Raw genomic sequence first — 27178 nt, 5'->3', positions numbered from 1 at the left:
CTTTGTAACAAATTATGTACGCTTATGGAATGTACTGCACTTCAGCACTGTTGTTTTAGTGAAAACATTGAAGCTCTTATTGTTCAGGACTGGAACAGTATGTCCTACTCTCACTTAGAGACTTATTTAGTCAATGAGATTTTACATTTCATGTGACAGAGATTTCTGATTATTAACTCCTGAACCTTTTTATTTTAAGTAAAGATAAGTCGCTGTTCTTGAAAACATACTCAGTAGGCTTGGTTGTTAAAAATAGCCCTAAATGTTTCAAGCAATTAAAGTCAAGTATGACCAAGGAGCTTCATTCATTTTTACAAGTTCTCTCTGTAATTCATCCTTGCAAGTTGAAAGCACTATACCTCTAATAAAACATCAATTGGTTAGAAATCTGAAAGCTGCACCTCTAATCAATTATTGTAGAAATTTGCTTACACCTTATTTGAAAGGATCTTCCATTATTTGAGTGTTTATTGCTGTAGGTAAGTATTGTTTGCATTATTGCCTTTTCAACTCACTACAGCACAACTGGGATGATCCCAAGAGCCCAAGAATTATACTTAGATTTCCCATGTAGATCACTATCATTGACTTTCTCAATACATTCAGAAGTCTACTTTATATTAAGGTCTGAACTTTTCATAAACTAAATAATTCCCTACAGGTACGGTACAGTACAGTAAGTAATACACATTTAAAATATACATTTTAAACAGATACTAAAAAGGAAATAAAGAGTGCATATAGCTCTGACTGAGGTGAAGAACAAATTTGCCTTATGCCTCTTTTCTGTCATCAAGCAGAAAACAAATTTTGTATCTTTAACATATTCTGTACAGTATGGTTGTTAACTTCAGTCTGCAGTCATTAATTTAAGATGTATTTGGGTATTGGGCTGTTGCTTCTGGAACACACAGAAGACATTTTAATATTAAGAAGGTCAAAGCCCAAAGAATTAACTAATTCAATCAAAAAGAATCACAAGACATCTTTATTCACTGTTTATTTGATCATCTTCTCCCCTTTGCCTTTCTCTTACCTTGCTGGTTATAGGCATGCCACTATCTGTCAAAGACATCATATATTTAGACTTCAAGAAACAGCTTGACAAGGTCATAAAGACTGATTCTTGAACTAAAAGACATAGGAATAAAGGTATAGACAAAGTTAATAAATGCACATTGAACAAGAGCTGTTAACGTACCGGAAGCCACTTCCCATAAGGAATCTTTAGGTGCATAACTTGGTGTAGAAGCAAGCAATGGTGTGTGCTATTGATCTGTTTTGGGTCCAGTGCTCTTACTGATGTATATCCAGAGATTTAGATTCTGATAGACTCAGGAAACTACCGAGAGTATCAGTTGTTAAAACCATAGAGGAGTGGCAATAAGAAATAACCACAAGAGAATGACAAAGTACACTACACAAAATCATACAGTGGAGAGACTTACTGTACAATAGTCAAGCACAAAGTGATCCACAGTCTTAGTAGGCAGACACACTTTATATACAGTATACTGTATACAGTATCGCATGGGTGTTTTAAAGGAGTAGACATTTACATTCAAAAGGGATTTGAGTATTTACTGTATGCAGATCTTTCTACAGTATGACCTCAATAAGAGAATATGGGGAATCTCTCCCAATAATAAGAGAGGAAACAGAATGCTTGAATATATTGTATATCAAAATGTGTGGAAGTCCCTCTATATCTCTCATTCCCTTATATTCACATGGAATATTTTGTTTTGCTCAGAACACATCAAAAAGGTTATTATAGCCTTTTAGAGAATTCCAAAAAGTGCAGCAAGAATGATTCCTGATCCCTGCGGAATGTACTGTAGTATAAGGAAAACTTAAGGGAGCTAAATTTTCTTCAGTCAAGAACACAAGAGATTTAAAAGAGCATTAATTCAGTTATACGAGATCCTGAGGGGTATATTGATAGAGTTATTTTAGAGGATGATTTCACACTCAGTAGCAAAAACAAGACAGAAGATCACAACTGAAAACTAAAGATTTATTTCAGATGGAGAACAGGAAACATTTCCTTACAAAGAATTGGAGGGTTTGTGTGGCTTGTGAGTATGCATCCCAGACAGGTGGGTGAAGACCAAACCCTGGGCAATTCTCAGAAATAACTGGATGAAATTGCATGATGATATTTCATTTATATCTACTAAAGCTCCAAATAAGCAAGATGGGCCAAGTGGTCCCCTGTCAATTGTATTTATTTTTCTTATGAATAAAAAATAAAGATCTTCTGACCTGCTCCTCACACTGCTTAGTTTCTCCTTCCTTCTGTCAAAGACATGTACAGCAAGAATTGAACATCTAAATCTGAATCACATGGTAAGACAACCCCAGAGACATTTTTAAAATTCATATCAAATTACTAAAAAGAAAGCATTTTGCAATATTTTCCTCATGTGATTTACTTGATTCGCCTTACTTCCCTATATGTTTTTTATTGGCAGGTTCAATAACAGATTTTTATTTTTATATTGCAGACAACGGGGATAATGAGCCTAGAAAGGAGCAAACTATTTTTTTTCAATTAACTCAGAAGTGAAGTCTTTTATAACAGTCCTTGTGGCAGGAAGACTGCATCCCTTGCCTTAATATAGAGCAAAGTTCCCATGAGTAAGGGATGTAATTGACTGGCTACCACTGTACCATAGACCTGCTAGGAAAACAGACCTTAATTGGTCCTGTAATTGGAAGTTAGCTACCGAGCACAGACATTAGTTCTGAAATAACTAGAAAAAGACTTTGCAATGAACAAAAAAGAGAGCAATTATACAAATGTTTAATGTGTGAAACAAAACAAATTATTGTGGTATCTTTATATACTGTAGTGTGCATCTTGAATCATGTAAAATATTTTTGTATGTTATTCTATTATATTTGCACTCTGCTGCCTTGTGACAAGTTACACGTTTCACTTTAACTTTGATTCCGGCCTGTCTGAACTCTTTCTTTTTTAATGTAGTAATACTGACATTTTCCACAACTCAGATGCAAAGCGATTTTTAGTGTGATCTCTTCTCCTAGCACTTCTTAAATTATATTTTCTAGTTAGGTTGAAGGATAAAAATGTCGATTACAGGATTAGAAGGGGAAATATCAACCTGCACAAAGATGATGTACCTTCACATAAAAATAACCTAAAATTAAAATGTATATATTTGTATAATGATTCTATAACATTGCAGATTTTTTTACAACAGCTATATTCCCCACTTGTTGTTAATTATGCAATGTCATCCAATTAATGTTAGTGTGATATTATGAAATGTTTCTGAGTTGTAGATTATTTAATAGTTTACTTCCTCATTTTCGCTTCCCATTACCTCCTGAGTGTGAAATGACAAAAAAGGTGTGATAGCATGTGTGGTAAGAAATGTGTGCTTGCGAATTGTAATGCAAAACCAGTGTGTGCATGCTTAAAAGACACATAAGACTCCAACATTTCTATTACACTGCAATGACTGTGTTTCAGTGAAAGAAACAGAGCATTGCTGGGAGGAACACTGGAGCATGAAGCTACTAGGAGCTTCAGGGACCATCTGTCAACCATCACTAGCCTTCTGTTCAGGCAGCATGTAAGGGTCATGCACAACGTTTTCCATCAGTCTGGGATCATCGCTATGTATTTAACTGCTGTATCATTAGACCTCAATTCAACTGAACACCAGTGTGAGCATTTTGATTAGACATGCATGTTGATGTCACCCGCACTGTTTGTCTGTTGTTTTACAAATTGAACGGTAGAATATGCCCGTCTGCAGCATCAATACCACTCTTTCCACACTCTTCTGCTTGTGTTGGTTAAACTAATGGTGGACACACCAATATAAGTAACCTATTGTTACAATAGGGGGTTATGAAAATAGAGAATATCAGAAATGAACGAGCGGAAAAATCAATCTCAATTAAATCATGAAATGTGAAAGAATATACCCAAATGGTTGATATAGTTAAAGGCACATAAGCTATTTTTTTCAGTAGCACAGCTTTGATGAAAAGATAATTATTCAGGAAAACTTGGTTTAAACAAATGATTATTGATAATAAGAATACACACACCAAACAACACACAACACACAAGCTACGCTATTTACAAATTTAAACACAAGGCATTCCAGAAAGCATCCTAACCACCCAGAAAAAAAAGATCTCTACCACATATTGGACTTGTACATACAGTAACACCTACATAGGCAAAAAGACAAGATAAGCTGCCTTCTAAATCAAACAGAACACGACCTGCAGTTTAATTTTTCTCTCTGTAAACCTGGATGCCACAAAGGTAATGGGAACCCATCTCCCTGTTCTAAAAATGCACCCTCTTCCTAGGAAAGGTAATTTTAAACTGAGAGATTTTTCAGGATTCAGGAAATCAACATTCCTTAAAAATCACAGAATTATAAGCAATCTTGACAAGGTTCAAATATTTAGTTCCAATCTGGCCTTACCCTTTTATTTCCTCTTGATTTGTTTTTCTTTCTTTACTCTCCTTCACTCTGACCTCATCTTCTTCTATCCCTGACTTTGTTAAGCTGTCTTCCAGGACTATTGATTGACGCTTCATCATTTACCCAGAACTTAATTAACTAAGGTAAACCAAGGTAAACTTTACAATTGCTTTGATCACTGAATGTGAGACAATTTCATCTCAGCAAAAACATCCCCTTGCTTTGAAGCTGGAAATTTTTGACACAAGCCAGGTGTTACCCATTGTATCTAGATTCTTAAAGACACTTCATAACAATATGTACAGTACCTACAGTAAATTAATGCACTATGTGATCCATAGTACAGTATATACAGAATGCACTAAAATATATTTGATAGAAACTTGAGTACAAATAAGGAAACAATGCTACAGTTTATAGAATAAACCTGACTTTATAGTGCCTAATGTTAATCTTGAATCTATCATATACAGTACAAAAGTCTTGTTTCGTATGTACAGTATGAATCACATAACTGAAATGCAAAGAAGAAAAAGAGCCATGTAACACTATCTACATTTCCTAGTTTATTCAATTAACAGAGTAATTTCTCTCTAATCAACCTGACCCTTATCTGCTGTGCAGAGCACAGAATCTGCTGGCACAGAATGCATTGTCCAGTTAGGCGCTGCACTTCAGGTGGTTGAAGTGGGTCCCACCTACTGTATATGTAAAGTACTTTTGGACAATTGTTATACAAAGGAAAGTATTTTTAATCAAAATTAATTAGTAACCATTCCATTAGGCCAGATCAACATCACTTAGTTATTGTAGAGTAGAATTTGAAAAAGAATGAATGAATGAATGAATGAATGAATGAATGAATGAATAAATGTAAAGAAAGAGAGTGTATTACAAAAGGACTAAAATGTTCAAAAAGATTCTGCTGTTCCCAGTTTACTTCACACCAGCTGAACATCAGTACAATTTGCACTCAGACAGTAATCTTAATATTTGTGCTTTGAAGAAACCAACTTTTAATGTTGTAGTATTGTGTGGCTTTTAAACACTTCCTCTTGTTTAGAGATAAGCATTATTTCTTTGTGCTACAAAAACGGCAGATCAACAATCTTCTTGCAAAAAGAACTTTCTGCCACAGAGTGACTTGAATTATAATGTTGTGCCTCAAACATTAGCAGACCATTGTGTGCTAATGACCATGATTAATGTGCATACTGTACATCCATTTTCTAAACACTTCATCCAATTCAGAGTTGCAGGGGAGCCAGAGCCTGTCTCAGAAGGAACAAGCACAAGGCAGGATACACCCTGGACTGGACACCAATTCATCTTAGGACGCAGACACAGACACATACACTCTCCCACCAGGACCAATTTTCCCAGCAGCCAATTTATCTACTAGCATGCCTCTGCACTGTGGGAGAAAACCAAACCACCAGAGGGAAACCTACTTGAACACTGGAAGAACAGACAAGCTCCACACCGATAGCACTCCAGTTCGGGAATTGAACCCAGGGCCCCAGGACTGTAAGCCAGAAATGCTAACCAATCGACCACCATAATATCTGTATGATGTGCATATGGACAACAGATACAAATCCAAAACAAAAGTGCATTGCTTTTTTGGATAACGGTCCCAAAGCTGGGTGGAATAATTGACTGAGAATAAAGCATGTAAAATCATAATCAAAATTTGATATGTATATATATCAGTGATGACTGGGATTTTATAAATTAGAAGCAATTATTTACCTGCATAGTACAGATGCTCTTTTTGCATTACTGTCTCATAATGAATTTGAAAAATAAAATCTATTCTGATTGACGATAGTAATGCACATTAAAATCTAGTTCAGTAGTAGCTACAAATGCACCATCTGTGTACTTATATTTTACTTTTGTGTGCCTGACAAACTATTAACCGAGTGATATTTAGACATTGTTGATCATCCATTTCCCAACTCACAATGACAAGGGTGTTATTATAATCCAAGATCAATGCATGTTCTTAGAAAATCAATACAGTACAAAGTAAATAGTTTTTTTTTTGGATGACTGCACAATTCATAAAACCTGAAACATTGTATGAACATCTAACTTTAAATTTGGAAAAACACTGTGTTTGTTGTGTCATCACAAGCATTTATGTGTAAAAATACTACTCTTTAAGGAGCAACTTCACTCCAGGCATTAATTGCTAAATGTTTAGAAATTGCTTTGTTCTGTGCGTTCACTCTGAATGCAAAACTGATTTCCTCTCACATTCTTTAGCTATAATTGTTTGGAAGAAAATGTCAGATATAAAACATATAAAACTATATAAAATAAATGTGAATTTGTTTGTAATATGTTGTTTATATTGCAATATAAGAAAGTTTTTTGAATATATTTGGCTTAAATAGTAGGCTGTATTTAAAGGAGTATATGGTGTTTTCTAACTCATTAAATCAAGTTTCTTTATAACAATGTATATTTGTATGTCATAGACAATTTGTTTCTGTTGTTAAAAGGAAGATTAAAACTGTGTTATTTTAAAATGGCAAGTAAGCTGTAACATTGAGTACTCTAACAACATAGTCTATTTTATTATTTATAAAAACATCAAGGAAGAGAGAGTACAGTACATGTGTTTCACATTTAAAATGAATTTGTAAGCATTTTCTAAGTATCTTAATAGTCTGAAAAGGAAAACATTTAGATCTATTCTTACTCCATATAAAATTATTAACATTAATAATTGTAATAAAGTAATGGCCTACAATATTATTTCCATTATCATTTCTTGTAACTATCAATGCTGAACATAATCATTTCTATGTATCTAACACTGTGTTGACACCAAACAACATGTTACCTGGTAAGATAAAATAATATTTGACTTTTGAGAACTATCAAATAAGTCTTGGGGGTTGCAATAATGTTGGAACTTTAATTATGTACTTCTGAATCTATATTATCTTTTTCAATGATAATATTAATAAGTATTTGCTCCATCATCAAATTCCCTGATACCCCTATCTATCTCCTTTGCATAATGATCTTCTTGATTTTCTCAGCACAGACACCTCTTCCATTAATTATTTTTTAGCACGGGTATTTTGATAGATTTAATCTTGTATATTAGAAGCACATGACCTTAAAATGCAAATTTATATCAAGAGTTGTCAGGTTTCAATAACATAAGAGCTTTTTTGACTATTTGTAAATTAGGTTCTACATGGAAATCTGAATATCATCATGCTAAACGAGCCTTATGAGGTACAACAAACAATAAAGATAAACGATCTGCCAGTCCATAATGCAAATTACTTTATAAATAATCAGGCTCTTTTGTTTCTGGGTTCTCTGAATACTAACAAATATTCGGTAAATAGTGTGTTGTTTTTCTCAGAAATAGAGATAAAATATTCAGTTGCTTGTTAAAACAAGCAGATAAATAATGAGCTGCTGAAATCTTACAAAATGATCTAGTATTCACTAAATTTCCAATTAACCATTTGCATCTTGATGTTGAGAAATACAGAAGAACTTGATTTTGGGAATTTTTAACATACTGTAGCTACCCAGTGAAGTATGTCTTTACAACAGAAGAATGGGCTGTTCTTGTTCTTTGGGTGCTGGCATGTACAGTACAGTATGGGGTGGATAGATAATTCTGTATCTCACGCAATCATACTTTAAAGTGAGTTATTTTACTGTACCATTGCCGGGCTTGGAGTACTGGAGAATTTGAAGCCATTGGTTCACATCCCTGAAGAGTTGTTGAAATGTGGCCAAGTCGGTCGGGTCTGAAACAATGCTTTGCAGCTCAATCATGGCTCCAGCAAGCCTAGATGTACCATTTTATACGTTAATGGATATATTTCTGGTTATATGAAACAGCAAGGAAAACATGTTTTTCTTTATTTTCTTACCTAATAACATAAGAAACCTAATAATACCTAATAATAATTTAGTTAGGAAAATAAATCTTTTGTTACTCCATTGCTACACAGGTAAATATTTGTACCTTAAATCCAAAAACGTTTTAAACTGCCCTTATATTTTTATATATACTTTACAATCGAGCAGAGGATGCTATAATGTAGAAAAAGCAAAATGGTGCAATCCAAGAAAATACCTGAAACCCATTAAGTGAAGTTCACATATTGTGCTTATTAAGTTTTGTGTGTGTTCCACAAACTGGTCTTGTTAAAAAGGAAACACTGGTTTCTTAAAAATAAAATTGTTTCTATTGTAAAAGTCTTACAGTACCTTGGCTTTTACTCACATGTACAGTACTATACATTTTGCTCCATTCTACTTCAAATATAAATAATACTTAAAACCATATGCTAACTGAGGTTGAAAATCAAAATTGAAAACATTGCTGGGTATTTCTCACAATTAGCCATTTTAAAAAATGCATATAAAATTGGTGTTCTGCCTTTAATACTATTAACACACTTACAATGATGAATTAAAGTTGTTGACTTGTCCTGGAGTTTCTCCTTCAGTTGGATGATTTTGACTCGGGTTGTTTAAATTGCATAACATACCCTGTAACCATGGCAGAATACCAGCAGAGGGCATGGCCTTATTAGGATAATGAGCTAAAATACAAAATATAACATAATTTCAACATGTTTAACAATATGAACTATGCATTTGCAATTCAAAGACTTTCTTTCTTAATCGTGGAACACTTTATCAAGAAAGTACATTTCCTTCTGGTTCAGAGGGTAACTTAAACTTTTTAAAATATTGTCCCTTAGATATGTTTTGAACTGTCTGTTCATTCATAAAAACACGAAATAAGTAAAATAATATAAATTAATATTTATAACATTATATTTATTTTATATGTGTCCTAAGCTAGAAGAGAAATTGCCATGCTATTGGTTTAAGTGTTTTTATTTTATTTAGCTCAACTTTTGATTACAGTATGTAGCTGAATACACTGCTCACTCGCTCAGTGGTTTTAAGGGTTAATATGGTAAGACAGTGGTAGTGGACTTAAAAGAAAATACATTTAATTTATTTATGAAATATATTCAGGTAATTCAAAATATGAAAGAAAAAACCTTCAGAAACTTCTTTAATTAGCTTTTTGCTGCATATACCAAATTTAATTAGAAAGGATCAAATGATGAGTCTATTTAGTGTTTCAGAAAACAAACATTTTATCTTTGGAATCCCTTTGAATTCTAAACAGATTTTTAAAGAGGGCAAATACAGTAAGCTTCATATTATATGTACATAAAACATCTAATCCACATCTGCAATGTTCTTTTAAAGTTTATTTAATCTTTACTAGAACTTCAGATATGCAAGGAACAAAAAAATAAAACCTGCTTTTCAGCAAACACTACAGACCTGTACTGCATTTATTGTATTCTCTTTTGAACAATGAATAATACTTTTGTGGGAAATGTATTGTTTCTACAAATAAATAATTTGTCAAACCCCTATGTTTAAAATGCTAGTTTCAGAAATACATTTGTTTACAGTGTGCAGTTACTGTATGTCATGAGTGTTTTTACAGTACGTCAGCAAGCTTTGGGAGGATTGCTTTTAAAGGTCTTAAATAAAATAAAACTTATTATTAGTGTTACTGTAGCATGTTATTCCATGCTGCTTATGATACCAAATTAATTCTTACACTTTGCTCACATGGAGTATCTTCACATCCTTTACATTCCTCGCACATGCAATTCAAAAGGTCATTTGCATTGCAAACACCTATGGGAGTTTTGTCTCAGGGAGAGAACACTGCATATACTGAAAAACAATGACACAGCAGAAAAAGAGAAACCTCTCTTCTCTTTTGCATGTAAATAAAGTCATTGATACCTCCTAAGCAAGAAATGCCAAATAATGGTACAACACATGCGTTGGTAAAAATATGTGCCAGTGAGTTGACAATGGCGAACAGGTTCACACCACAACACCACAGTGTCTAGTGAAAAACATGGGGGGGTGATCCGTGGGGTTAAATATTGGTAGGATGATCCCAGCATGAAACACAAAGTATTTCTGATGAATCTTAGTTCAGCTTCTCAACATGAATATACACAAGAAATAACATGTTTACATGAGGCTTGTGTTAGAGAGCATCATTGTTTTAGTGGTTATTTAATTGTGTGAGAGGCCTATTTGTAATTGCACTCTACAGCATTATAATGACAACATTTTGATTTCAGTGTTTCTTAAGTTTCAAAGTTAACCATTACCATAACCATCCAGTTCGATAGTATACGTACTGTATACACAAACATTGCACTAATACATACCTTATGCAGTAGGAAAATACGCCCAGTTTCATTTAAATTAAATATAATAGTGTATGAGAACTACAGTATATTTTTCCATACACTCAAGCATATAACAGGAAATTTTCCTAAACACAATTTGATTTGTGCTGGTTCTCCCTCACTTATTTTTTTTACTGGAAAAGTTTCCAGATGTCCCCATGATTTTAATGATCAGTGAATATATAATGATGCATCCCTTGGTTGTTTAAACTGTAAAGATGAATCCAGATTTCATGAAGTGTTATTCAAAATATGTGTGTATTTCTGCATATTTACAGTATATATTATTTATATATATTTGGGTTCAAGTGTATGTGATTATTTTCTGCATGTTATCTTTAAAACATAAAACTTAGAAAACTTTAAAACTGTAAGACCCAGGGTAACAATGTGATATATCCAGCTATGCAAGAAATGTTCCATTACACATTCACACAAAATCCAGTGATTGGCTTCATACTTACATTGCTCATGGTAGACAGGTGGATTTGTTGTTCGAACAGCAACCAGAATGAAAAATAAAAAGAGGGGCCATAATAACTCGACAAATAACCGGATCTGAAAGATAAAAAAGTACACATTTTTTATTCTTCTCCAGTGGAGATTCAAATGTCCATTCTATTCCAGAATCCATTTGTGCTGTGTTAAAACTCAAACTGTAATAAATGTACTTCATTTACAGATGCAGCCATCTATGCACTAGGTTCAGTAGGTACAGTATACTGCAGTGGAGACAGCAAGGTCATGAAATGCTGTGTTTTGTCTCTTTTTTTCATATTCTGATGCAGGACAGTTCTACTCTGTAAAGCTGCTAGGTGGCACAGTGAATTCTTAATGTACCGCAGCTGCCTGTGGTTGTCAGAAAACTTGATGCAGTATTAAATGTTTAATAGCCCATTAGTGCTTTTCTGCATTTATCATACCGTATGCGTATTAGCAGCAAACAATTTCTTTAAATGCAATGATTACATTGTTGAGACAGGATGTTGTTACCACATTGTTACCACAACACCAAATGAGTTATACAATCACAATACTGTATAACACTGATACTGTATATTTATTATTTGAATTACTTACAGTACATAGAATTATTAGTAAAGGAACAAGTAAAGGTTGTTTACCAAAGAAGGCTCAACAGCAGAAACTTTTTTCTTCTGCTTTCAGCATGGAATAAACCTTTGCTTGTTCCTTTGCAGCCTATGCATGCTGACACAGCTACAGGTACCTACTAGAATTATTAGTAGTTTTTAATAGAAATTAGAAAACAATTTTATCTAAGATTTTAATTATAAAAATATATTACAAATAGTGGTTTAAAAAATATTTAAAAGCAAGTAAGCCACTAAAAAAATGAGACCGTATTAAAATAAAAGATTTTAGGAGTGATTTTGAATGACTTTATTTCATACTGTAAGTTGCATTGTAATTGATACAAGTCTGCACTATGTTGAGATCAGTTGATATTATTATTGTAGCAATTTACTGTAATATTGTTGATGTATTTAATGGATCATTTGGAACATTTGAATATCATTTTAGTGATCACCAAAATACTGATGTGAATCGTTTTATCTAAATGAAGGCAATGTACCATGAATGACAGTAATACTTTAGCTGATTTACAGCATGAATATCTGTAGATATTCATGGAATTATTTAATGTGTATGGAATGTGAGGACATTTTTGTCCGTATATTTTGCTCATGTGACAAATTAAAAACTAGACTGCAATCATACGTATTTCTGGAATATTTACAGTTTTCTTTTGGTTAATTTCTCATTATTTCAAATACTGATAAACTAGAAAAATACAATATTTTATAAGTCCTTCCAGACTTTCTGATCTTAACCCTTTTTGAAATTTCTCCTGGAAGTGGCAAAGTTAATTGTCTGTGAAGATCTCAACTTTATGTGTATCTTAGTATGTTGGGCTGGCTTAACTAAGAGCACACAAAGGGGAAATTATATTTTTGTTTTAAACTCTTTTTAACTTTCTGATGATATTCATTCATCAATGCATTTAGGCCAGCAGCCATATCACCCTGCAACTCACAACTAGCAACCAACTGAATCTAAGCAGGTGTGAGCCTGGTCAGTATCTGGACGGGAAACCTCCTGGGAAAAACTAAGGTTGCTGCTGCAAGAGATGTTAGTGGGGCCAGCAGGGTGTGCTCACCCTGTGGTCTATGTGGGTCCTAATGCCGGTATGGTGATCGGGCACTATACTAAGATGTAATGTACTGTAAAACTGAGGTCCTGACACTACCCATCTATGAACTGGCTTCATCACTCTGTTCTCCTCCCCACTGAAAGCTGATGTGTGGTGATTGTACTGGCACACTTTGGATTCAGTCACATCCTTCATCCAGGAGGTTGTTACACATTGGTGGTAGTGAAGGGGAGACCCTATTACCTGATTACCTGTAAAGTACTCTGAGTGGAATGTCCAGATAAGTGCTATAAGGAAGTGTTATTAAGTTATTATTAATATTATACAGATAAGTATTAGTATTATAAGCTGGATCGGTACTGAATCGATTGCTACTACTATAGGCACCTTCATTAAGGATGATTATTACAGTTGTCATATACTGTATTCATAGAAAGTCTGAATTATTAACTTATTAATATTATTATAACTTATAGTATTTCTGACATAATTGAGCAGTTTGGTTTAAAAAAGAAACATAGACATACAATATATAAGAGTTTGACATGTCTCCAGCAATACAGTACAGGAGAAACAACAGGGAGAACATAAAACCATAACAAACATTTTGAACTTGAGACTGTTGAAAGTAAGATAATAGAGCTATATAGGGCAGTGTATCTATATGCTGAATGTACAAAATCTACATATTAATGTAAGAACAGCATGCTAATGCCCTCAAATGAAAGGCACATAGAAAACTTAAACTTCCTTGAGCAATGAGTGGCAAAAGAAAAAAAAGTGCATAAACCGGAAAATATTTATTCAACAAGAACAAAATTTCAGCCAACCATGAACTACTGTATTTAAAACTGCTTGACAACCAGCTGTCTGGGTACAAGAAATATACTTTATTGTTCTAGAAAGGGAAATCAAGTGTGATTCCAGCGTATGTTCTTGGCTTGGGGCCACACTGAATAAGTTTGCTTTCTTTTTACCCAGAACATATATTTCAAGTTTGGTTTGGTCACTATTTCCTCTGTATTGTGTTTATTCTGCTAATTTTCATTCACCTTCAGACCAAGCCTTGTGTGTGTTTTTTAGGCAGTTTAGTTTGAGATTGGTTGTTGTACCTACAGTAGAATATAACTCTCAAGTGGCTTAGACTTTATCGTTGATTAATGACTATGCACAAAAGTTATTTAGCTAGACTATATATAGCCTACTGTATATTAGTATAATTTTAATACATTGTATATACCTTTGACTGTGTCTACGTAAGTGACTTTGCAGGAGTTTATCTTAAAACCTGGATCTATCACTTGCACAAACATTTTCCATGGCTACTTTATTTTATCATTTGACAAAAAAGAAAAAAAATGAACTTGTAGCACAATTTTGGAATCCAGACTTAATATCATCATGCACAGTGTGGTTTGAAGTGATAAGTGCCATTGACATCTCTTATGGCATAGACTTCTGCAATGTATTTTGGCATTGCAGAGAGTGTAATATATACAATACTTAAAGTACATACAGTAAGGTGTAACAATGAGGTCAAATGTTTTTGATTAAAAAAAACAACCTTATGTGACCTTTATATTACCCATAATAACTCCACCACATCTTCTTATCCTCTCTAATTGGTACAAAATTGGTACTGGAGTGCCTTTTACAGTAGTCCTATTAGAAAACAGTAAAATGTTTTATTCAAATCACTAATGATTTTTATAGAAAATATAAAACAGATGTCTCTCTCTGATCTTAAGTTTTAAGCAAAACACTATCCTGTTGCTCCTCTTTTTGTAATGTCCTTGGGTCAGTATTTGCTAGAAAAAGTTAGAAAAATATTTCAAACCCGTACTGATATAACCTTCAGCAGGGTTATGAAACGTTTAATACAGCAGACAACATCCCTTGCTTTCTTTGTTTCATGCCCAGAACATTTCCTTTCTGATACTTATTCCACTGAGTCAACTTCACCTGCACACGTATTCAGGGTCGATGCATTTTTCTAAACACTTGTCCCATTAAATATTCCCAGCATTCTGTCTGTCAATCTCAACTATTTTTTCTCAAGTAAAATCACGGAATAAGAAAATTCATAATTCATAAACAAGTGGCTTACCTCACAGAAGTGTGTATACATTTTTTTAAAAATTTTCCACTAGGTTTCAAACAGCTAAAAGGAACTGAGAAGGATCTGCTAAATAACTTGCATATTTGAACAAAATAAAACAAAATTTGTGTTATACTTTATTTCATTCTCTACATTTTTAAAAAATGGGGGTTATAACCTGACCAGACTACCTGTATCATAAGATTTAAACTTTGTTTATAAAAAAGCAGAATTAATTTCAATTTTTATTTTTTAATTCAAACTTTTTCTTTTAAACTGATGCTTTATTTGAAACTAACTGTATATGCTCTGGTTTTCTCCCACAGTCCTCCCACAGCCCAAAGACATAATGGCAGGTTAGTTAGCCATGCTGTGAGTATGTGCGTGTCTGTGTCTGTGTGCCCTGAGATGGACTGGTGTCCTGACCAGGGTCTACCCTGCCTTGTATTCACTACTTGTAGATATAGGTTGTGGGCCCTCTGCAACCCTGAACGGGATGAAGCGTTTACAAAATTAATGGAATGATTCTACCTTATGACCTACACATTAAAATTCTATCTTATGGAAGTACTGTACATTAAAACCTCAATTTAATAGACCTGCATGGAAACAATGGACAACTTCCATGCATGCTGACTGTCTGGCAAGCTACTGGACTACAAGGTAATAGTGGACTATTGTTTTAAACAGGTGGGAGGGGAGTATATCCATCATACCTTCTAGGGGTGGTCAAAAATTGTCAATTTGTATATACTGTACATCAGTGTCTAGAACTTAAAAAGAAGCTTCAGTCTTATGTGCCCATAGTGTGCATGTGTGAGGAGATAAGTATTTGATATAAAAAGCAAATCTCTTGAAATTTTCATTAACCATCAGCATACAGTACATCTACAACCTATTAAGATCTACCAGATTGTATTTAAATCATGTTCATTATTTTACAGTACATCATTTATTTTGTGAAATTATGAGTTATTAATACATTTGTTTTATTTTTACTGTTTTATTTCATGTACAGTACTGCCCTGTATGTTTTTTATTAATTCTTGACTGATTGATTTTTCTGCAGATACAGTACATTTTTAATGCTCCTTGATAGATACATATACAGGTCATTGGTATATACTGCATGTACACACTTTTGTGATTTTAAAGGCAAACCTGGTTTGAAAACAGTAAGTCCTAACTGCTTTCTTACATTGTTAAAGACTAAGCTTCACACAATGAGTTTTCATGTGCAGCACCAACATTGTAGAACCTTTGCTGTTACTAGTAGCGTTACAAATTAGATTAAATAATTAGCTATTCAACGATCGTGAAAAATACTCACTAAACAATGGGGGATTAAAGGGGCATTCTGCATTAAAAAGTAGATTGAACTTTAAATAAGATAAATATACATTAAATAATGTATCTTCATGTATTGTAAACATTATTATGGATGAAGATCTCTCCATAATTCTTTAGGTTTGTGTAAATGTATTAATGTCATCTTATCATCTCCCAGAAGATTATTCATCTTTTCTAACAGCTGTCTGTCCTCATACTGTATATGTCTGGGCCTTTTTCTTTTCCATCCCTTTAGTCTTATAATACCATCAATTATTTTAGCTATGCTCTAGCCGATTCGTTTCTTTTACATGTCTTATTATGAAATGATTTCAGTCATATGACTTGTGTTGATGATATTAGTGGGATCAAATACAATCAATTGATTAAGATCAATTGATCTTCTAGCTTCCTGCAGAATAAATAGTTGTATAAAAAACAACCTGATGCTTACCTGATACCTACAGTACAGTACTAGAAACCACTTTAATACATCATGGTAGGACATTGTATGGCAGAATGTCAAAATACACACATCCACAAAAAGCCAAAATTTTGTTCTTTCTATTTACTTGCATGAAAAAAAACATTTAGATATTCTATACCTGTCAAAGAAAAATATTTTAGATAAAAAATCTGTCTTGTCTTTCTGTCACTATAAAATGTATCGAGAGACAGCCCTCACAATATCAAAATAAAACGACAGTAATTTAATTAGAGTTTGGCAGTGCTCCACACATTTTAATGGTATTATTACTGAAAACCATTCATGTCTGGGACAAAAATGTTTTTAAATACTCTGTAAAGGTGCACTTTTGAATTTTAACTCCAGGTAAGCCCCAGAACAGACAGTTCAATGGCACAAGAAATAGTCTTTATTCTATACTAATTTACAGCAAGTAGTTGTAAAAGATGGGCCATATTGTCTTCCCCAGAATAACAGAGCTATAAAACCACCTTGGATTTCAACTGAGGACTGTTAATTTACTATAAGCGTCTGAAAGACTGTGTACCCTTTAACCCTAGGCCTCCCTGAGATTAAAGGTAACTTCTGGGGCTTTGGGATTCATAACAAAACAACAGTTGTCTAAGTTTCACTAAATTGAAACTAATAATGTACCATACTCTAGTTTTATTAACATTAATTAAACATATTAATATTTTATAAAAGTTATTTTCCATATTCTACAATTAATGATTTTCAATACTTTTCTACAACTTTACTTTTTTTTACATTTCCCCATAGTTTTCTACAACTACAAATTGTTAGGTTAGTATACTTATTAAAATGATACAATGCAACACATTCATTCAGTCTGAATATTTTTTCATGTCAGGCTTTAATCGTTTCCAGGTCGACCCACGTCCGTGGCCTGCAAGCATTAGTTTTCTTCCCCGACATCGACCAACCCCCTGAGCCAAGGCTAACCTCTTGCCCCTTTGTGCCACTTTGTGCCACATAGGGTCGCGACTGCTCTCCTGTCCCTCCGACATCCATGACAGTACTCATGATGCGCTCAAAAGCGCTTTACAGGTAATGGGGACTCCACCACCACCAATCGCCTTGGAAACCTGACCTTCTCTCCATCCCCCAGAAAACTTCAGCTCTGTCAAATGTCAGTGACTGCAACAGTATATTATAGTCTTCAATACATTAGGTGTAAAGAGCTAATCGGGATGGTCATTTCAGAGGTGATTCTGTCTTAATCATATCATCAACAATTTAAATATCCTATTTAAAATCCACTAAATAGTTTTGATCTGTCATTTGGTCTGAATTTGAACACATTCTTGCTAAAGTGAAATACTGAAAAGTATTCTGTTTTGCAATACTGATCTTAAACTATATGTGTATATATACAGTATATACAGTATTCTTTCCAAAGTCTAATGGATTTCTAGGAAAACAAAGAAGAGTAGTGACCTACAGACGTGATGTAACAGATTTATATATATATGTTATATTCCAAATAATACCCCCAGGATAGAAGTCAAATACTGAAACACATTTTAGACAGTATAAAGAGTAAAGGAACAAGTAATAGGTTTATTCCATGCTGAAAAAAAGAAGAAAGAGAACACAACGTTTCGGCCGTGGAACCTTCTTCAGGTGTGGACATATGTGTGTCTAATATGTCTAAGTTTTAATTTGTGTCCTTTAGTCAGTTTATTTTTTAGAGTGCAGTTCTGGTGTTATATACAGTGTACAATGCTTCATTAGTTCTTTCCACGAAATTGAAGACTGAATCAAAGTATCTCTATGTATCTCTATGGGATAATATATTATTCAGAAAAGAAAAGGCAGATGAAAATCATAGTAGGATTTGGCAAATATTATTTTTAAGCTAATGTATATTGGAATATAGTGATACAAAACCATGTTAATATTCCTGAGTTGCACTGCAGGCAAGATAAGATATTGTCTAAAGCTAGATGTATGCTACAGTATATAGGGCATGTTTTTTTTCAAACAGTAACAATAAAGAAATTCTTATGATGACATTAAAAACACTCCTGTTAAAGGAGATGCTGTGATAATGGAGCATTTTAATTAACCAAGATAATTAACCAATAAATGCCACTGAATTTAATACATGGGTATCCTTCAAAAGAGTTAGATGCTGTGTTAGGTTCCCCTAGATAACAGGATTGTTATGCAAGTGATTTAAGTTGGACACATGACCTTTTCATAAGTGTTCTTATCCTTAATTATAATGTACATTGAAAAGAGAAAACAGAACGTCAAGCCCCCAGTCCTAGTTTTGTTCATTAGCTTTTCTTTCATTCATGGCAGGGACGATCTCCAGAGAGAATGTCTCCAAGGTATCAATTGGGTAGGTATTGCCCAGCATGTCTTCTGCCTCTCAGGAATACATTTAAGAGAAAAACATGCTACGTAGGCAGAAAGCAATTAGTTTTGCTTGACTTGGATTTTTTTTTTATTTGTGCTACATTTGTAACTCTATATGATATATAGAAAATGATTGTTTCAGTCCAAATGTTGGACTATCTTTCTTATGTAAAATTACAGTATATTTCATTCATAGAAATATCTACTGTATACATATTATATACATTTAATTTAAAAAACATTAAACCATAAGATTTGAGATATGTCCCAATTGTGATATTTATTCAGGAAAAGATAACTAACCATTGAGAAATAAATATGTATATGTGTGTGTGTGTGTACATGTACAGTACTGTACGTGTACGAGTAAAGAACAGGAAAATTCCAGCTTCCATGAACACTGAGAAACGATTCTGAATTTAAGTGTAAGACTCACCCTTACTTGAATAGATAGTTTATGAAAATCTATTTTTATTCTAAAATAAAACAAATTTTACAGATACAGATACCATTATTTACCATTATAATGTCATGTAATAACTTTATTACAGTCTTCAAGACTTTGAGTCATTTTCATGGTACTGTATTTGCAAAAAACGTGTAACATCAAAACAGTTTCACTTGTGCTACAGCAGGGCGTATCATTTTCCACATTTATTATCATGGCATGTATTTATATTTTATCTAAATAAAATATATGGAAAGAATGGGAAAACATTGAAGATCTAGTGTACGTTAGATGAAAAGAAAATGATTTGACATGCATGGGACAAATGGAAAAATTGCCTTTTTGGCAGTGTCTTTTAGAACATCCAGCAGAAATGATAGACCCTTCAAACAATTGCTATACTATTTATTTCTCTGCCTCCATTACTCTTCCACAAAACTACATCCAAACCACTACTGTACAGTATATGTGCACTTAAATCTAAAGGCTGCTGTCATTGAGCCCTCAACTTCTGAATGCATGATTGATATTTGCTTGTAATATCAAACAAGCTGAATAGTTATCAATCAATCAATCAACCAACCAACCAACCAATCAATCAATCAATCAATCAATCAAAATGTATTTATCAAATGCACAACAATAATACAGATCTGGCAACATTAAGCGTCAGAATAGCATTTTTCTGTATGCTATAATAGATTACATTAGTTTAAATTTATATGTGAAGCAAAATACGTCAGATTTGTTTTTTAGAAATTGAAGGTGACATTTCTTTGTAATATTTGCTAACAAGAAAGAAACCTACTTTCATTGCTGTGGTATATTAAAGCTGCTTCACTGGTATTAACTTGCCTCAGGTCATGTGTCTGTTGTCTGCATTAAAGAACATTATTTCTTGCAAAAAACACTCAAAATACATGTACTGTACACTTTAACCTTTATTTCCAACACAGAATCCATACCTACATTTCAGATAAATAGACAGATAAATACCTTTTGTCTCTTTCTGAGAGTGAAGTTTTTCCACAGGAGGAGTCCAAGCTGTGCCAGGAGACCCATTGTGGTTTATCTGTGAATCCCTGCCAAGGCGTTGTTATGGCAACTGCCACTTAATAAATCCTAAAGGGGATAAAAGTAAAATTTTTAATAAAAAAATGTTCATCATAAACCATCAGGGTAAACCACTAATCATTGACATGCCAGGGACTCTTTAGGTGTTGTGCTGGGACCAATAACTTTTCGGACTGAATATATTAACATCCTATAAAAACACATACTCAAATCTCTCTTAAGTAGCTTTTGAATAATTAACCAATATATTATATTTCTTTTAAAATACAGCTGTCTTGTTTGAATCTGACTTACTGTACAATATTTACAAAACTAGAAACTGTGGCATAAATAAAAGTCCTAAATAATGTTTCACTTGATCAAATGACAACCCTAACCTCAGAATCACAAGTATTGCAATCAGCATCTGATGTAAATGAGCACATCTACCCTAAGTATTTAATTACTGTCAGGCAAAAAATAAAACTAAGTGGATGAAGAGATATTTTATACACTTGTACATACAGTGGTAAAGATTACCTGAAATACCTCCAGAGATTAGAGAGTGGCCATAGTACAGCATGTGCTGAAACTAGGTTATTCAATTCAAGATCTGGCTCTAACACTTTAGCAGAATACCTTGATTTCTGAAGGATCTGTAAACATAATTACTTTATGTTAAAATTACACAATATATACTGTAGTGCAAAGACCTAGCATTTGTATGCAATATACAGTAGCAATACCTGCATTAATAGCTAAAACAACAGCAGTGTAAAGATATAATAAATGAAAAACAAGTCTATACCTCTCAGTTTAAGAAGAATATACAGTAGCTACTTTCACAATATTATTATACCTTTAAAACAGTTAAAATTCCACTCACATATTTGGAAAAAAAAGATTGTGATGTGCATGTACTGTACAACACATAATGATTTATAGACTTTCAAGCAGAAAACTTAGAACCTTAAAGCTGGAAATTTGCTAAGTATGACATTTTTTTTTCACATGCAACAGGTCATTCTCAGATGAAGGTCCTTATGCAACTGTTCCCCTTTCAAAAAATCTTTCAACAGTTGGCACCAATCTTTGCAGGTTTAAGTCTAGTACTAAACTGTGAAAATATGTGAATATTGGTTTCTTCAGTAAACCAAGTTGACTGCCTGTGTAATGAAGCGTAGTTCAGGACCTGAAATGTGCTGAAATTTTGTTCTTCCTTGCACCAAGAAGGCAGCCTGTATTTTTTGTCTCAGACTTCAACCTCTGCGATAGTCACTACAACACCAATTTAGCTTGAAACTTGGACAGTTTTTAATATCCGATTGCTGGGCCTGATCAGTAATGGGATGAGAGCCTGCAACAATCAAGGCTGCTATAAATGGTATTGTTGTACCTGTGGTTGGTAATATTTCCTCTGAACCAGGATTTCTAAACCAGGAAAAGGGCAATTTATTAGATGACACCTTCAAGGTCCAAAATCTAGACTATTTGGTCATTAAATGTTCCAAGACCATATGTCTTATGAGTAATTCTAACTTTCCACTTTCCCTGCTGATGGTGCATAATGTCTGTTATGTGTTACCCAGGTGAATTCCCCACCAGTGGTGGATAAAGTGGGTCCCCTCCTACATACAGTATGTGAAATGCTTTAGTATAATTTGGGAAGTGAAGCAGTATATAACTACAGTTATTATAATTATTATTACATTAAACCACAATAACACTACGTACCTCCTACTGTAAGTGTACAAGTGTACAGTACGCACCAATACCATGGTATACAGTAGATAGTAAATAATAACTCAAAACTACATTTTGCTCAACCTGTAATTTATGATATTTCGTCTTTAAAAACATCGTTTTTAAAGCCTCTTATCTAATATTTTCACATTTGTCCTATAATTATCCACATTTTTCCTATCGCGTCAGACAGAATTATATATACTTAGCCTTTTTGTTGTTTCCCTAAAAGCACTGCAGTGTTTTCCCCATTTGGAGTATTGTATTGTATTGTTTTGTGTTGATCAAGATGGCCACCAGTCACCTTTCCTGTTTGTAGTATCACACAAATGATCTTAAAGGGAAAGGTTACTGGCGAGCCATCTATAAATAACCGATGTAAGGTTAGTTGTTTTGCATGACTCTGTTAAAATTTATACGTTTTTTGGGGAAGGCTAAATACTTTATTTTGGTCAAACTGCCTATCTCTGTTAGGAAAATGTAAGCTAGTCCCTTTAAGAGGATGTTCCTTAAGAAAAGGCGGGGCTATAAAAGGGACTGGGAGAGCTCAGTATGGAGGAGGGTGCCTTGGAGTAAAGGTGTGGAGAGTACTCCTGTGAAGGTTTTTTTTTTGTTATCCCTATTTTGATGGCAATAAATCCAGTTTTGTTTGCATTTGAAGACTGCCGTGTGGAAGTTTCTTTTCTTTTGAGCCAAACCTAGTCACTTGGCCGGTGACAGCGCTCAAGAGGACAAAACTGTCCTTTAATCTCAAACAAAGCAATAGGCTATTCTTCTGAGCCGAGCCACTGCCGTCTGACCTTCCAATATTTCCAATGAGTATTAACTCAGCTAAATACAGCCATACAGGAGCTCCTTCTTCTAATATCCAAAAAAGCAGATAACACAAAGTACAGTAGGTTTGTTGTCTCACTTGCATTTTACTTTGGCCTGATAGTCCTGATAGTAGTCATGATACTTTCTCCATGAGCCAATATATTTCTATGGCCCATGCCCTGGCTGGCTACAACAAACAACAGAGCAAATGAGGCAGAGAGAGTATTTATATGCACACACTGTTTTATACAGTATATCCATTATGGCCAGCCAATCCTTCTCTTTGGAGGTTGTACATGAGCAAGGACTTCAGGACTTGACTGAGGTGATGGAATTTCCTGGTGATAATGGAATGAAGGCAAACATAAACAGCTGGGGTGGGTTACTTGTGGACTGTGTCTTTGTCCAAATGGTTAATTGATGTGGTGTATTTTCCCTCCTTCCTCCTTCCTTTGTGTTCTTCCCACCCTTTTTTGTTCCTTTTCTAGTCCCCACTGATTCATCACTACAGACATCTTATTTGCCACTGGTGCTGTGTGGCATTTGACAGGTGTCTTGCCTAACAGTGTGCCACTGAATCATAGAATATTGCTGCCCACTGTGCTGATTGCTCCAGGGCAGTAGGAAGATCTTAGAAGGAGAGAGAAGCAGACACGCAAAAAAAAAAACACACACCATACTCAACAAAAACACCAAACATTATGTGCATGACTCAAGTTAACATAGCCTGCAAGCCACTACTCCATTCCCATATGTGTCACATCTGTGATAAATGCAAAGAACACGGAGAAACAGGCTTTCAAATTCTCAGTGTGGTTTGTAGGATAACAGTTCACAATATCTGGGATGCTGTTGTAAAGGTGTGCACACATAAAAGAATTGGAAGAAATGGTGGCTAAACTGCTATTGGTCTTATCCCAAGAACTCAACCCTGCAACATAGCATACATCATTTAAACACAAAAAACAACTTCCTTTTTTACATTTCCCACAGAAACAAAAACATGATTTAAAACTTACAAACATCAGTAATCTAAGTCCCTAAAAGACTTAGACATGGCCTTATTATAATTAGAGACACCAGACAAAGGAAACTACTCTTTACTAAACGTCTAAGGTCATGAGAAAGAAAATCAGTCTTTTCCACAATTAAACATTGATAAACATATATACAAACAATATAGTGAGAGCTAAGTTAAAAGTACCCCACAATTAAAATCCATAGAATACACTATATAAAATATAAAATGTTTGTACAATATAACAAACAATTGTAACTTAATTAAATTATACAACATATCAAACTCTGTAACTCAACTGTAGTCTCTTTCACCACAACGCTATAAAGCAATAGGTTTATTTGCTTTTGTAAATTCATAGTATCAAAATGTTCAAAACATATAGCGTTCACTTCTTTCTCAGAACTATTGGAAGTGTTCTTTTTTTGTTCATTTTATTCTTATAGGAATTTATTTTGTTATGAAATCTTCTTTTAAATTTGCTCAACAGCCTACAATAAAAATGTGTGGGTGATCCATTTAGAAAGGAGAGCTGCATTCTTTGCTTGCCAGTGATGTGTGAAAGGTTTTAAACTTGTCTTGTCCTAATGTGAGCACAGTTCCAAGATTTCAATTTGCAGGAAGCCATTTACTGTAGCATAAACCTGCCCTTTAGCTCTGCAGCTGCTCTTCTACGGTACAGTCTATCCTACGCTCAGATAGCCCTGATGTTCTATGACTTTCATCTTTTCCCTGATATCAGAAAATAATTTCTCTTGTGACAGATAGATATCTAGAATTTGTTGCCAAACGTTCTTGCTGTTATACTCAGACATGATGAGGCTAAACATGCAGTACTAAATTGCTTGTTTTTTACAGAGCATTTGAACTCTGGTTACTTGACAACTTAAAATAAATGCTTTTTATAGAAATGAAACCTTTTAAATCACTATAACTATGATCTTAGTCCTCACTATAGTAACCCTTAAATCTGATTTTGTAAAATGCAAATAACATTACAAGTAATGCATTTTATTCTATTTTCCCATAAATTCCACAGGTGACAATTTGAACTGCTGTATATGTCTGAAGCTATTTTCTGTAATGACAAGTACATATTACAGTATATACTATAAATATAAGAGTAACTACATAATTCTTTAAAGTATAGTGAAGTAAGTAAAGTAAAGGATTAAAATAATTACAATTATAAAGCAAATCATTACAGTCATTTTAAAATAAAAAATAGTTTTTATACAACTAACTGTCCTTAGATAAACTTGACCTCCCTGGGAAAATCAATAACACAAGGAAGCAAACATCCAATAGAGCTGCCACGTATAAAAAGAGTTGACACTAAGGCTGCCTTTACAGATGTGCAGAAATTTCTGACATGATGAGCAGAACATGTTTTCCTGGAGTTTGATTTAAGTGATGGTTTTTGAAGATAATTTAATAATAACTATCACAAATTAAAATAATAATAATTTATATTCATAATATACAAAAGCTATTTATATCTCAACTACTTTCCACAGAGAACCACAATAGGTTACTTCTTTTTTTAACTAATGTATTGCTTTAAAGGGCAGTTTGTATTATGAACTATTTCTTCAGCCAAAGGGAACAACTTGGCTTTAGCTACAAAATATTAATATCTTGAAAAACTAAACCCATCATCTTTCTATTTTAGTGGAATCAGAAATCTCTTCCAGGCTGCAATGAATTGAAAAAATAAAATAAAAGCAAGTTTCTATAAAGATAACCAATAGTCCATTAACTACAGTATGCATTCATTTTAAATTCAAAATCATGAATTAATATAGTCATTTAACTCCCTTCACAGCATTCTTAAGGTCTGCCATCTAGAGTAGTAAACATTTTACAGTTTGCTGTTTTTCACTGCTCAGCTGTCTAAAAAAAGGTAGCTTTAATGTTTAAAACAACAAAACACTAAACAAATAAGTGAACACTCATTCTCGGGAATTCAAATTACTTTTTTTCTCGAATCATTTGAATCTTTTTTGGCATCAGTTCCTTTTACAAACAAAAAAACAGTTTATCTCACAACAGACGGCACACTTGCATGCAGGAAGAATATCCCACTTCGTTCTGTGGCAGAGTGAAGGCTCCTGTCCTTGGTGAAGTCAAGCCTCACAGCCTCCAGGGGTTCACATTGATAGCCACATCATGCTGCCTCTGTTCTAATTTCTATACTCACATTACACCACGGAAACTGGGGCAGAGGGCACTGTTATTGTCCTATGTCAATAGCTAAAGGGCCTTAAAGTCTTAGATCCTCAGATCAATGTCCTTACTTTGGCTCTTTCTGAGTCCCTATAGATGAGAGAATTGTTTTCTATTAAAAGTGTGTTTGTGCCGACTATTGCCTCTTCAGAATGTTTTCAAATGCTATCTCAATGCCCTTTCACATTTTCTAGCAGTGTCTTCAAAGTGTTATTGCATCCACAACATGGCCACAGTTACCACCAGGCCTATCACATGATAGCATGGGTATACTATACCATATTAGGTCATTGGCTACTCTTCCTAAAGGATTATTAGGTTACTCTGGGTGGCACAGTGGTGCAGTGGTTAGCATCTCTGCCTCTCATTCCTGGGGCCTTCTGGACGAGTATGTATGTTTTCACAGTGTTCGTGTGGGTTTCCCCCTGGAACTCCAATTTTCTCCCAAGGTCCAATGACATATGGTTAGGTTAAGTGACCTCTAGAAACACTAACACAGGTGAGAGTGTGTGTACTTTATATCTGTACAGTTCATATGTGTGCCCTGTGTGGTGTCCTCTCCAGGGTGTATCCTGCCTTGTACCCATTGCTTGCCGGGATAAGCTCCAGGTCCCCGCAACCCTGAATTGGATAAAGATGTTAGAGAAAGGATGGA

General features: G+C 34.0%; 1 protein-coding gene across 1 annotated transcript in view; it reads right to left on the bottom strand.

Annotated features, from left to right (window-relative positions):
- LOC148677640 (phospholipid-transporting ATPase ABCA1) overlaps window positions 1–27178 on the bottom strand; it is a 318551-nt gene that overhangs the window by 273956 nt on the left and 17417 nt on the right. Inside the window, exons 2-5 of the mRNA XM_088613916.1 lie at window positions 20664–20789; window positions 11233–11326; window positions 8926–9067; window positions 8177–8304 (exon numbers count right to left, since the gene is read on the bottom strand). Of these exons, the coding sequence (XP_088470042.1) occupies window positions 8177–8304; window positions 8926–9067; window positions 11233–11326; window positions 20664–20729 (430 nt within the window). The 5' untranslated portion in view covers window positions 20730–20789. The remainder of the gene's footprint in view (window positions 1–8176; window positions 8305–8925; window positions 9068–11232; window positions 11327–20663; window positions 20790–27178) is intronic.

The sequence above is a fragment of the Lepisosteus platostomus genome, chromosome 1, assembly GCF_059453375.1.
Source record: "Lepisosteus platostomus isolate fLepPlt1 chromosome 1, fLepPlt1.hap1, whole genome shotgun sequence".
NCBI lineage: Eukaryota > Metazoa > Chordata > Actinopteri > Semionotiformes > Lepisosteidae > Lepisosteus > Lepisosteus platostomus.
The sequence above is the reverse complement of the archived record's forward strand: the minus strand, read 5'-3'. Positions and strand labels throughout refer to the sequence as shown.